This window comes from Halyomorpha halys, unplaced genomic scaffold (genome assembly GCF_000696795.3).
Source record: "Halyomorpha halys isolate HHAL.00 unplaced genomic scaffold, Hhal_1.1 Scaffold1204.1, whole genome shotgun sequence".
NCBI classification, from domain to species: domain Eukaryota; kingdom Metazoa; phylum Arthropoda; class Insecta; order Hemiptera; family Pentatomidae; genus Halyomorpha; species Halyomorpha halys.
Window position 1 is genome coordinate 121,264 of NW_027106833.1, and position 15,007 is coordinate 136,270.

The window sequence follows — 15,007 nt, forward strand, 5'->3', positions numbered from 1 at the left end:
ATATATATTTTAATGTTTTCTATATCAATTATTACTTATGTTTGTTATATTTCGTTTGATTTAGATGTTGGAAACTAAAATTATTTACTAATGACACATTTAGTATGTTGATAAAAATTATTGTTATGCTGTTTTTATTTTCTACTCTATTTTTTATATCATAAATTACTATATTTCTTAAATGTATAAATTATATATATTTTTATCACATTAATAAAAATTCACGATGTATATTATTTGCTATGAGAGAAATAATATTACTGTTTATATGTTTTTTTTTCGCTTTGCTCTACAGACCTCATAGATCATTGGCCGTCCGAACCAATCTTCTCCATGTTTATTTGGATTATAATTATTATGAATTATGAAAGATGGACTCCACTTATTATATTTGTTTGGAAATGTACAATGATGAATTTCATCTTACGGTATAGTGTAAAAATTTTGTAATTAACTATATTTATATGTAATACGTAATAGATTTTTATTTTAACTATGCTATATATGTTCCGATAGGACAAACATCGAAACTGAAATTTCTAATAATAAAAAGCAATAAACAATTTAAATGCCAATGTGTTATATTTCTTTCAAGGTAAAGTGGTGGGAGTGTTTGAATGGGTTGAGGTCACCAAACAGCCCTAACCCACAAGCGACCACATCCTCATGCAGCCTTAGTAATCTCATGTTTGCTCCACTAATTCACTTAATTAGCGGGTCGCTTCAACTGTCTCTCCTTGTCGCAAACATTCAATTTTGTAATAATTAATATTGAGATATAATGGGAAATCCCTTAATTGAAAATAAGAATATCATAAATTTAATGAGGGCTACATATTAAGAAAAAAACTATAAGACGTTTATTGTTGACCGTAGATTAAATGTGAGAAAATGATGGTCAGTAGAGTAATAATAATTAAATTAAGTAAAATTTATTTTATTTGTGTCAATGGTTCGGCCTAAAATTCAGGCATTCGTCACTGCTAAAAACAAAAAAAAATAGATAACAACCATATTATAGTGAAAAAAAAAACAACAATGTAAAACTGGTTGTAACCGTTTGATACTCGAAGAACGGAGTTGACATCACAGGATTAAAATAAACTTAACAACCGACTGCCCTACAGTGTCCTTTAATAATGTTACTCTTACCTCTGTCGAACTGATCCGCTACCTTGGACTACATCTGGATGAACGACTAACTAGTTTATATTGTATTTGGTATAATTATACTTGTGAGATTGCTTTAAATATTATAGAAACTACAACCTATAAATAATTATAGTTTGTATTTTTTGATTATGTGTTTTTTTGTGGGTCCATAAATTTTGCAGGCGTAAATCCACATGGGTTTTAGTAAGTAAATATAGACGTCAACTTTCTGCCTGAGGGCTAATTTAAAACGTGTGGGCCCATTCATCCATGGGGCTAACTTCTGTCATAAGTCCTAAATAAGTTACAGTGTTTATTTGTGCCATAGGGCAATTTCCTATGTAAACTTAAGGACATGTTTTGTGTCGTAGAGTAAATGTGACATCTTGTGACTTGTCGTGATTAATCGTAATTTTCCATTATGTACCAGGCTGCTTAATGTTGGTTAGCCTATGTTGCTTAGCCTAAGGTTGCTTAGCCTATGTTGCTTAGCCTAAGGTTGCTTAGCCTAAGGTTGCTTACCCTATGTTGCGTAGCCTAAGGTTGCTTACCCTATGTTGCTTAGCCTATGCTTAGCCTAAGGTTGCTTACCCTATGTTGCGTAGCCTAAGGTTGCTTACCCTATGTTGCTTAGCCTATGGTGCTTAGCCAAAGGTTGCTTAGCCTAAGGTTGCTTAGCCTAAGGTTGCTTACCCTATGTTGCGTAGCCTAAGGTTGCTTAGCCTATGTTGTGGTGTTAATGCGGCATGTATATCTCGTGATGGATAGCAATGTCGTTGGCATACGTCGCAGTTAGTATGTTGTCGTCTGAACAGAATAGAGGTCAGGATAGACCCTTGAGGGGTCTATGCAAATATTGATTTCATTGATGAGTTCGCTCAGCTTTTCCAAATAAAAAAAAAAGCTCTCATGAACAAATTATTCCAGAACTAAGTTGAAAGAATAAAGAAGAAAGCTTGAAAGAATTGGCTTCAGTTAAAAGAAGGCCTTGGTAGTATACCCTATATAAGTAAAGACCAAGACCCTGTGTAGTTGCCGAGTTGTGAAATATAACAAGTGAAATTTAAATTAGTGGTCTATAATGCCTGTTGAACAGATTCGATACTTAGGACTCCATCTTGACCAGATACTTACTTGGAATCCACACACAAAACTGAAACGACAAGAAATTGCTCGTCGATTCCGATTGCTACAACACTTACTTGACAAACAATCTAAACTTCCCATTCACTACAAAAAATAAGTATACACCACGATAATCAGACCAATTTGGACATATGGAATTGAGCTCTGGGGCTCCACCAAACCATCAAATTCTTCCCGCATCCAATCGTTACAATTCAAAATTCTACGTAAAATCCTTGATGCTACTTATTATTTCATAAATAAACTCCTGATAATCCTCCGAGGCGTCTGAAATGAAGATGGCCACAGGACCTTCTAATTTAAATTAATGTTTGAAGTACCACCAATGGGTGGTTCCTTCCTAAGATTTTCAAGTGTATATGAAACATACAACATATTTACTTATTGTATTATTTTGTACAGTTATAAATTACATAAAATAAATAATTGAAAAAAAAAATTAGTGGTCTGGTGATGGTCAGTCAGTATGTTAAGAATATGTTTATATAATAATTTTTCAAACATTTTGAAGCAGACTGGAATAAGACAAATATGTCTTTTGGAATCGGATCTATGTTTGTCTTTAGTAGATTTATGTATCATTAAAATCGTGGAGTATTTCCATTGTAAAAGGCATTTAGTTGTACGTAAGGTAGCATTGTTTAGGAATTTGAGGAGTTCTAAATCTTTTCTAAGGATTTTCTGAAGTACCTTTGCCAGGTGATAAGGTCGTAACAAGAAGCTTTATTTTTAGGCATTTTAATGATCTGTCTTGATACTTCAGTAGGAGTAAAGCAGTTAGGTGGAAGAGACAGTGTTTGTTTAATTATATAAATAAAAAAAATTAAATTAAATTTTCTTTATTATATTTATATGGAATTATGATCCACAAAGAGAGGTAATCGAATACGGGCTTGTCTGATAAACAGTAGAGAAAACAGAATATTTTGAAATGAAAATAATTCTTTGTCTAAAATATTAGAGGGAAAAAAAATCCAAATATACAAAAGATCCCGATTCAAGAAGATTCACAGTTCACAAGATGCAAATTTATCCCAGCTGTTCCCATCATTTTCTATTCAGAAAGAAATATCTCTTTTTACAAAGATAAATTCCTGCCGGGGCCAAATCGATGCCCCCCCCCCCAGGCAGCAATGTGGAGTGCAAATAATTACATTGTTCCCGCCAGCCGGCAGAATTGCTAATCGGAATTATGACTCGTTGTGGTGGTTTCTTTTTTCGCCTTGTTTGTTTTTTGATTTTAGGAATAAGTCAGCCGTTTACATTACAGGTCTCTTAAGAATACAAACACATTCTGTTTTCAAGGAATAAAAGTTTCATAGATCTTTGAATTTTTATTAAAATATGCCTTTGTTATATAAATGATATATATATTTGTGCAAATATATACATATATACATATTTATAAATTAAACAAAACTCTATTGACAATATTGGAAACAGGCTGAAAGATGCTTTAAAAAAACATCTAAATAACCTAAAAGTGGAGATTGTTATTGAATATTGATAAAACAGAAGCCACCATTTTCACGAAGCGATGACCTATACTTCCATCGACCATAAAATAATACCCTTGTCTCTTTTGCCAAAACAGTTAAATAATTAGGAGTCACTTTTGGCAGCAAACTATTTTTTAACCACCACATCAATTCGAAATTTAAAAACGAAAAGGAAAATTTTATATTATATGTATCTATACTTTAATAAAAAATCATAATTATTCAGTAGAAATATATTGATATATAAAGTGGTACTAAGGACACATCTTAACTTATCTCTGTCCCATATTGAGCTTTACTAGTTTAATCAATATAAAAAAAATTCAAACATTTAAAAAAAAATGCCAAATAACTATCTATATTAAACTAGAATATCTAAAATGCACTCTGAATTAAATTTAGACACCGTAAAGAATCACATATATAAACTGACACATAATTTCTTCAAGTCTTGCCCCAACTCATTTTACCTTCTAATCACAGAAATAGGTAATTACAATACAACTACAAGCTATAAATATGAAAAAAACAAAAGAACTAAACATATATAAAAGTAAATATAAATAAATGAGATCTATTTCATGTTACCCAATGTTACGTATTTTATTTTATTTCAATATTCTTTCCCCTTCCAACGCTGAATTAAGGGACCTACACCCGGTAAATATAATTCAAGTTAAAGCATTGCGGCATATAAGATGGGCATGTAAGGTTGTAGGGCTTAGTAACGAGCGGATCCCTAAAATGTTAATAAACACTGAACCAACGGGTAAACGTCCGAGGGTTAGACCGAAACGTAGATGGGAGGATTGTGTTAAAACAGGTTTAGTGGAATTGGGTATGGAGGGGCATCACTGGAAGGATGTATGCAGAGAGCTTTTGGTGGTTTCGGCATCGAACCTTCGGGTTCGTTAAGCCTTTATTATTATTCTTTTTTCCCCTTCGGTTTGTTTTACCAAAATGTAAAATGCTAATAGTATCAAGAAAATTGTATGGTATAAGAGGGTATCCCGAATCAATATAGTCAATATTATATATTATATATTTATTTAATTAAAATATGTTTGAAAATAGAAATAGAAATAGAAATTAACACTAGTTAAATACATATATGTTAAACTGATACGTTCAAAGTTTATATAACTATAGCTAAATTGAACATTTGAGAAAATCAATATTTATAAAGTTAACTTGTAAAAGAAGTTATTCATAAACAATATTTGCATTGTAAAATCATAATAATTTGTTTACAATTAGATATTATTGTCAAAAGTTCTATTTTAATTTTATATGAAGATATATTTCAGAAAAAATGTATGTAGGGCTTACATAATATAATTTAGCTGTTAATATAAGAATTTACTATTAGTTGTTTGTTTACATAATATGTCTATTCATGAATAAATATTTCATGTTTCTATGTTGAATATATGTTTCATTTTAATTTTATCTTCTAATACCATTTCTGTTCTAATCAGGTAAAAAAAGTATTATTTTAGTCATTTTAATTACTATGTTCATATCAATTATGAACGTTTCTGAATTAATAATTCCTCATTTAGTAAAAATCTATGTTAAAGTAAATAATTATATATATATATCACACATATATTACTGTATCATTGCACTGACTGTGACGAATGTAACGGTAATCCAATCTGGAATTAATCACATGTATCAGTTAGATATTCCTGGTATAGAACCTAATAAGGTACATTCATGAGCATTAAATTCCTGTTTAATTTACCTATCAAGGATTTATCACTTTCCCGTTTTCCCCTTATGTTGTAAATTAGCAATCGAACATTAATAAAAAATAAAAATAAAACCTTTAATTAAAGTTTATGTTTGGAGATTTTTAGGAATTTCTTCGCAGCCCACGCGTTCGTTTGATATGTACAGTGAGGTTATAACCAAAATTAAAAAAAACAAAACAAAACAAACACCCAAATTTAAAATAAATTTTCTATATACAATCCTTTACCACGTCAAATAAACGATAATTTATTTCATGGTAAAAATATTTTTTAAGCAAATTACTTGTTATCGGTATTCGATTTTAATTAGAGATTTAATGACACATTTTTAGAGACAAAAATAATACTGCAGTGCTACAGCTAAAATGTTGAATGCTTTCAAATAAACTGAATGCAAATTATTATTTCAAGAATGAAGAAAAAATATCTAAATTTCACAAATTCTCCTGGCTATTTCAATAGTTTTAATTATTCTGTAATTAATCAAATCCTAATGAATCAACTAAGAAAAAGATGTAAATTTGTTACAAAAAACTTGGAAGTATATAGAAAACAGCAAACTATATATAAATTGCGCGTAGTATACAAATAAATGAATAAAGGAATATCTCCCTATAATACTCACAAATATTATTCCCACTACCTCATGCACATATACAACATACATTATACTGGTTATTCCATCGACATCCTCAGTGCTGAGACTACATACACACTATACACTAGTTTGATATTTACAATTGCCACACCACAGTTCCGAGGGTTTCGGCTATACGAGATTTATACAACGGAATTTCCATGAAATACATTTCAAGTGGCTCGTGTGGGAATAGATTCAATATCGTTTCAGATACGAATACAACATGACTCTCTCTTCAACTCTGTCGACTATTCCAACTAAAAAAATAAAGAAATAAAAACTATTGTATTTAAATAGTTAAACAAAAAAAATTTGGAATTGCGGTTAAAAAAAATATGATAAATAACGATCAATTAAATACGTATAAAATTTTTCATTTCAGTTAGCATTGTAAATATTGTTCCATACTAGACCTTATCTTAATCCAGAAATTTTAGTGTGACCCATATTTTTATATTATATTTAAATTGTAATATCCTTAATGCTTCTTACTTTGTCACAAATCAAGTCATCCATCATGACCTCAATGTCCCATATGTTGCCGTTTTGGCCAGAACCAGATACCATTCCTTCCATGGAAAACTTCCCAACCACCAAAATCCACTTGTTTCTAACCTGGCTTCTCCTTCATTACCTAATAATCCTCCTAAGCGTCTGAAAAGAAGATGGCCTCGGGATCTTCTCCTCTAGATATGTTATTGGAGTTCTATCAATGGGTAGATTCTCCACATGTTTGTTTCATGTCACTATCTCACCTACAGCAAATTTACTTGTTGTGTATATGTGTATACAGTTGTAAATAACAATAAATAAATGATTTAAAAAATCTGTAATACCCCTTCGTCGTAAGCCTACCGACTGCCCTACAGGTCTATTTAATAATTTTGCTTTTACCCCTGTGGAACAGATCCGCTACCTTGGACTACATCTGGACTATCGATTAACCTGGAATCCTCACACAAGACTGTAAAGACAGGAAACTGCACGTCGATTTCGACTATTACAGCACATACTAGACAAACGGTCTAAACTTCCAATTCTAGCGGCCTTATTACAGTCATGTAGATCAGTCTTTTGTAATAAGTTGGAAGTTTAGAACGTTTGTCTAGTATGTGCTGTAATAGTCAAAATCAACGTGCAGTTTTCTGTCTTTTCGGTCTTCTGAATCAGAAACAGCCTGATTCTTGAAGGTAAAGAATTGAAATGGAGTTAAGCAATCAAGTACCTTGAACTTCATCTCGATCGTTGCCTTAATTAGATTCAACATATCAATATTAAATTTTCCCAAACCTATCGGGATTAGCTAGGGATTTTGCTATCATAAATATAAATTCAGGATTAAAACTGCATATCCTTATTTGCAAAATCATATTAATGCCATTACTGATGTATAGCTGTGAAATTTGGGAGACGGATTTGGGAACCGTGCAAAAAAGAAAAAAAAAATCAATCATTCCAAAATAAGGAGCCAAGAATCGCGCCAGAATCCAAGTGGTTCAAAAAGAAACAACTAACTACACCAAGAACTATTGAAATCGATTGATAATTTCATCGAAAAACATTCACTAAATTCTAGGCAGTCAAAAGAGCGGTAATTTACAACATGGACAATCCAACCACCTTAACAAATCAAAAAGAGCAATATAGATTTGTGATTCATATTGCCATCACAACCGGCGACAATAACGATAAAACAGATAGATCAAGAAATAATAAGATTTATGCCAAGAACTTTGGTAACTTCATAGACTTAACCAAAGGTGTATTCGGAGATAATATCTTGCAACGGCATCATCCCAGAAGACACCATCCGCTCAGTCGCAAATTTGAAACTGCCTGAAAAAGTATTAGAAGAAGGGCAGAAAGCAGTTCCCCTTGGCACAGTGAGTATCGTTACAAATTTTGGATATATGGTTTGAAATTTGGCCAATGGACAAGGAAGTATACAATTCTGAAATAATAATAAAGTTATAACAAAACTCATTTAACAAATAAGGTAAAAACTTTTATCTTATAATTTATAATTCAAATAGAAAAATTTACTTAGTAATTAAAATATTTTTTACATTTATTTGGTGAAAAAGCAATTTAACGTTTGTATTTTTTCTCAAATCTCAGCATTTTTTCTCTTTGTCTCTAATTTTTTATTCTCAGCTCCCTGCTAACTATTGGATGATGGACAATATTTTTTCGATGCAGTATCAATACAAAAGTTGATTAAAATCGGTGAAGATGCACCGTGTAATCTCATTGTTTGTATGAAATAGTTCTATATCAATCATACTGACCTAAAACTCTGTCCGCCCTCGAGGTGTGTGGCTTGGTGTCCTTAACTTCGAGTGCCGGGGGTCTCTGAGGCCGCTCTCCTTCTACGCTCTCTTCGTTCGAGTTCCAGTAGACTGTACCGATACTGGCCAAACACTTCAGCTTCAGGTCTCCCTTCTGGAAGTGCCTCCTATCAACCCGGAACTCCAGGCCGAGAAGGGTTTCTTCCAGGCCTTCCCGATCCACAACCCTTATCCGTGGTCCTCTAACGTTGGAATGGTTAGCCTGCAAAAGACATAACATACTCCTGTAGAAGAGCAATACCAAATATAACATATTTATATATATTTTTCTACAACGCTTCACACAGTTTCAAATGAAGTATCAAAATGAAAGTTTAATTGCTTCATTTAGCAATGTGTAGATTTTATCAAACATTATAGAGATAAAATATTCTTTAAGAAAAAGTATTATTTGCATAGTGATATTACTTATAATATTCTTATAATTAACATAATATATGATTTTAATTTAGCTACCTCTAAAATACCTTTTTTTATTTATTTCAAATAATAAATTCTTGTTAGTAAAAATAAAATATGATACATAAAAAACATGAATAGATTTAATAATTAACTAAAGAAGAAAAAAGGAGATAAGGCATCGGTCAGGAAGTCAGGGGGCCTTATTTGGGGAACACAATCCAATAAATTGGGTTACTGACCCTTTATTGGGTTGGGAAATTACTTGAACTATTTTCTAGTTGTTGCTTTTCCAAATCATCTTGCAAAATATTTCCTCAAGAGACATATTCTACAGTCATATATATTATTTATTTAATTCCACCTTCCTCTGTATTTTAGGCAATATAGGTGTGCAGCAGCCGTTCGATGTTACACATGTATCCGCTGCATCGAACTACCACTAAGAAAATTAATGCTTATAGTAAATATTTTAGTTGTGTAGTACATATGTGTGAAAATATGATTTTTAAACTTTTATTATTTATTAGAAGATTATTGATTGACCGTGTGTATAGATGAATGGAATATGGTCCGGGTGCGGTAAAAAAAAAAAAAACTCAAATAGTAGATAATTATACTATTTTATTGAGCCAACGTTTCGCCCCACGTTGCAGGGCTTCGTCAGGGCTGTTTTAACGCCAGTCAAAGATAAAGTGAATTTTATTTTTGACTTTATTTTTGACTGCCGTCAAAATAGCCCTGACGAAGCCCTGCAACGTGGGGCGAAACGTTGGCTCAATAAAATAGTATAATTATCTACTATTTGAGTTTTTTTTTTACCGCACCCGGACCATATTCCATTCATCTTTTATTGTTTATGTTTCATATTTAGATTTTATTCTACGTTTCGTAAAGAGAAAATAAAATGGAAAGATTTATTAGGTTAAGGGAGAAAATATAATTAAATTTATAGTTAAATAATGTAGGAAACAAGTTTTTAAACTATTGAAAGGAAATAATAAAAGAACTAAAACGAGAAAAAAAAATATTAATATTATATGTTATAAAGTCACTATACTATGCCTATACATTATCAAACATAAAAAAAAAAAATATTGCCAAACTAGGTATAAGTATGTTGTGAATTTAGCTACCCAATACAGTTGGGCAACACAATATTTTTTAAATAACTTTTTTCTCTATCAATGAGGGAAATTACTAATATATTGAATGTAATGTGTTTTAATACTAAAATAATTCATATCTATTTTTTCAATTTATAGTTTAATTGAACATTATAAAATATTAAGTTTGCTGATTATTTACTTTAAAAAAAAAACGTAATTTCTTAACATTATGTTACAGAATTTTATATTTATTCCAAATCGCGAATGATCCGGGCATTATTTTTGTTACAGAAGCACATACTGACTTTTTTTTCTTTCTTTTTTCCTTTTATTTATTTTTTTTTTGCAGCGGTGAATGCGGGCGTGTGATAAATCTGTAAAGGAGTACAGAAAAAAAAAGAAGGGATTTATAGAGAAATATAAATTAGTACGCATAGGTACCGCATTGGCTATGAATACTGTATCAGGAGTCCCGACAGTTCCCTCGTCTAAGGCTGTTATTTTTAATACCGCTCCATTCCGTAGTCGGGCTATAATTCACGTTTTACAACGGCAACGTAACTGATATCGCCTTCATTGGTCATTGTATTATTGAAATTTGATCTTTTCGAGATTATTTCAACGCGAATTATTTAGTGATCGTTTGTTGCGAATGAAATATTGTACCATAGTACAAGAGACCAATAAGAAAAAAAATCCTATTATTTCACTCCATTTTTTGATTAATTTAATGAAAACTGTATTACTAGTCCATGAGCAGGTAGGTGGAATACAAAATAGTTGCTGTTTCAAAAACGTTTAAAAAAATGTTTTTTTTTGGAGCACCACATCTTTAAAACTATTAACAATAATAAAACACCTAATAGATCATCATTTAAAGAAGAATATTCCAAAATATGAGCTCTCACGTTCACGTTCAATAGTTCCCGATTTATAGATTTTTAAAAAGCAACATTTCTTTTAAGATGTACTGAATAATCTTTAGTTAGAGAATTTATTTTGAGAAATCTATATCTCAAATATCATTCGACGTACAAATGTCTTATAACACACAAATTAAATATAATTTAATTTACTACAAAGTACTTCATTATGTTTATCTTCGTAGGAGTAGTAGTTTTTATGATAATCAAGAAGATGTTGATTTTTAACTGTTCAGAGAATTTAACTTATGAAAAATTATATCTCAAGAACCATATGATGTACAGATGTCTACCAGCACTCAAATTAAAGCTAGTTAAATATACTATCAAGATCTTTATTACATGTGTCTTCGTAGGGTTGGTAGTTTTCATGATATTCAAATATGAATACGAATTTTCGCACCTAAAATTTTGTCTAAATCGATTTATTTTAGCAAATACCGTGTAAACTACTACTCCTAAGTGAAAACGTATCATGCTCAAAAACAGCATATATGTGGCCTGATGTAATTATGCCTGTTGAATAGGAAAATCGCAATGAAAAAAGAAACGATGGTCTCTTGTTTCTGATATAGGAGATTTTTAAGTCATAATGCTTAATTACATGGAACATCAGTGATGTAAGCAACATTTTGCTAGGATATAATTGTTGTGTGATTTACATTATTAACTTATTACAGTAGATATCATTTCTATTTCCGTTAAATTTATGGATAAGCAGTAAAATGGTTAATTTGTTTTTATTATCTGAAAAAAAAACCTCTGGCGAAATATATCAATATAGTGGGTGATTTCTGTTTCAATTGTGGTATTTTTATATTTCCAGCACAGAAACGGATTCTGTGTCCTTTTTTGAGAATTCCTTACTACTATAATCCTGGAGAAAGGAGTGATATATTTTTTCACTATTTTTTTATTTTTATTTCTTAGCCCCTTGGATATGTTGGGTTTGATATTAGAGTGAGGATTGGTGAATTGATCAAATCAATCTCTTTGACTACATTTTATGAGGTGACTGAGGAAATATGACAGCTTATGGATGGGAAAAAATTTGTCTGTTGTCTAATGGCGGGGCTCACCAGTTGTCTTGTAAGTAGTAAGTTGATAGTCCTCTGTCGAGTCTGGGGCTGTTCATGTGTGTTCGCGACATTTTTGGCCGTTCTATTGGTCTCTGGAATAGTGGGTTAGTGCAGTGTAGGAAACTGTCAAAGAAATTGATGCGTCTGTGTGATATGAATTATGTCACTGTCGGCAGTCCAAGTGTTCTATGAATGTAGTCAGTTACTCTGAGAAGACTGCTTTATAATACGTCTCAGAACACCACTCTGAAACTTTTGGAGTTTTTTTTACTGTTATGAGTGCTATTTTAGTCAGTATAGGTGATCCTTAGAGGAAGGACGGCCTAAGTATACTAATGTTTAAATTCGTAATTTGAGATGGAAAGAAATATATGGATATATCAGCAGTCAATAAAGCCTGTAAGCCCTAACCTACTTTATTTTCGTATCTCAATGATGAGTTATTTTTTTATTATTATATTCGTCACTATTGTAGTCACAAATATTTATTATATGTATCTTGAAAAGTGAAAACAAAATTGGGATTATGAAATTATTTGTAAATCGATCGAGTAGTTCAGTTACAAACAAGGCAAGGTCTACAGCAAGATTTTTGAAGAAATCGAAAACCCATTATTTCATAACAACATAAATCAACAGTAAAAGCTAACACACGCCTAGTGAAGTTTTTCAGGGTCACGTGGTCGCAATATTCTGTGATTAGCACCACTTAATTTGGCCGACTAAGCACTCCTGTAGTTACTCGAAATCATATAAATGCTTTCAAACACGATTAACGAAAAAGCTTTAGAGTGACATATATGATGAAACTATATAACAGAGTCTAAATGTCTAACCCATTTTGTGACAAAATGGGCCTAACTTTAGAACTGAACTACTCAGTTATAAATATTGCCATACTGCATGATCCATTTAAAAGCTGTTATTTTAGCACAGAAATTCAATTATAAAATTAAAATATATATTTAATAATACACAAATAGTGTTAAAAACTAACGCTTCGGATAATAATTGATTTAATATACAGTAGAATTTATGGATAATAGCTTGGAATGTTTGAGCGAAGAATATTAAATGGTAAAGTAATAAATATTGAAAAGCCCATATTGAGTTTTATTGCAGATCAATGATATTAATTTTATTTTTCAAGAAACGGTGTTCTTAGGACAATCGGTGAACCTGAACTATTATCGATTCCTGATTAAATCATTGTGGTTAATCTACAATAACAAAACTGCTAAAACATTCTGATAACTATCCATAAATTTTTATTTTTCTATAAAAATGGATATATAAATGATATAAAGAACTAAGTTACCATGACACCGTTGATGTACCATTGCAGTTGAGCGGCCGGCTTGGACGGTCCAGAAGAACAGTTGACTCTGACCAGGTCCCCGATCTGGTACCTCGGCTTACCGCCCTCTATCTGCGGGCCTCGCTCTGGGAGGGCTGTTGTAACAGGAAGGTTCTTATTAGAAGATCACAATCTTTGTCATTATAAATATATAGCTAGGTGTAGTGAGGACAATAACCAAACAAATAATATCATTGTTGAACCTGGGATCACAATTACTGTTATACAACAACGAGAGGAGTCTCTCCTGGCACCTTCATTCCTAAACATAAGGGAAAGACAAGGTCCTGTGCAAATCACATACAAACTATTTTAAAACTAAATTTAATCCAAAATAATATGAATCTCGTCCTTTTCACTAGATTAAAACCACTGAATAAAACATAGAATTTTATAAACAAGACTAAAAATCACACTTATAATTGTTATGATTTAAATGTTCTTAAAAAATATTTTTTTTTTCGTACCATTAAAAACAAGTAATAATTGAGTACAAAAGATGTAAGTTGTAATGCTTTCTTCTTTTACCCGTAGTTATTTTAAGGGTTATAATGAAGTCCACTGTAAGTGAATAGTCGATGGCGCAGAATGCCAATTATAATACTCATTGGCCGCATACTTATATTAGGTTGGTGCATATGAAATGTCGGGTTTTTAAGTGAATATATAAAACTGCATATATTCTTCACGAGCTGTTTATTTTATCAAAATAAGTTCCATTTGCTTCAATTCACTTTTCCCAGCGGGACTTTCTAGCATAGGTGCCTGACTTAAAAAAAATCTGATCTTTAGAACATATAAATTCAGATATCAAATTTTTTAGGTTGTCTCCATTTTTATGCTATTTAGTCCATAAAAACAGATCTATTTAAATTTAAAAATTATAAAAGTCAATTGACGAGAGATCTGATGAATAGGCACCCTGCTGCAAAATTTCATATTTCAATTAATTTAATTCGGCCATTGTTCTGTGCAATGTGCACGGCCGTTTGGGGACTTCCTTGTGGTTCGTTTTGTAGTGAAATGTACCAGAACCAACATTCTTCAAACCAACGCTGTATTTTTCGATCTTCAACAGTATTCTGCCCAAACGCCTGGTTTATATCAAGTTCAGCATTAACAGCATTATTACTAATTATACACTCATACAAAAAAATTACACGAATATGGGTACTCATATCGGTACAAAATTCAAAATAAATAAAAAAAAGAAACATTTTGAGTAAATCAACTTTGTAGAAATGTGACTCTGTTGGTAGAGAGTACGACTATAAACGAGGTTATGCAAAAAACAAAAGCATAACGAAAACAGGAAGAGAAATATTGGCATGTAAAAAGAGTCCGACATTTCATATGCACCAACCGAATATTTTTTAAAAGAATGAAAAACACAGCAGTTTTTAAGAATGTTGGAAGAGCTTTGGAAATTTTTACGAGTTTGGCTGTACCTGTGCAAACCCTATAATTATAGAAGAATGGCTAGGGAACATTATTTTCTTATTACATTTTTCCCAAGACATTTCTTCACGCAGGCAGTGTAACGGCTTCCCATAACCGAGTTGACATAATCATCAACGTTAAGAGACTGCTTTGCATCA

The 15,007-nt window shown here is 31.5% G+C and overlaps 1 protein-coding gene across 1 annotated transcript in view; it reads right to left on the minus strand.

Annotated features, from left to right (window-relative positions):
* LOC106688778 (uncharacterized) overlaps positions 1 to 13,624 on the minus strand; it is a 27,061-nt gene extending 13,437 nt beyond the window's left edge. The window contains exons 1-2 of the mRNA XM_024362391.2: positions 13,371 to 13,624; positions 8,483 to 8,744 (exon numbers count right to left, since the gene is read on the minus strand). Of these exons, the coding sequence (XP_024218159.2) occupies positions 8,483 to 8,744; positions 13,371 to 13,373 (265 nt within the window). The 5' untranslated portion in view covers positions 13,374 to 13,624. The remainder of the gene's footprint in view (positions 1 to 8,482; positions 8,745 to 13,370) is intronic.
* Between the last annotated feature and the right edge of the window lie 1,383 nt (positions 13,625 to 15,007).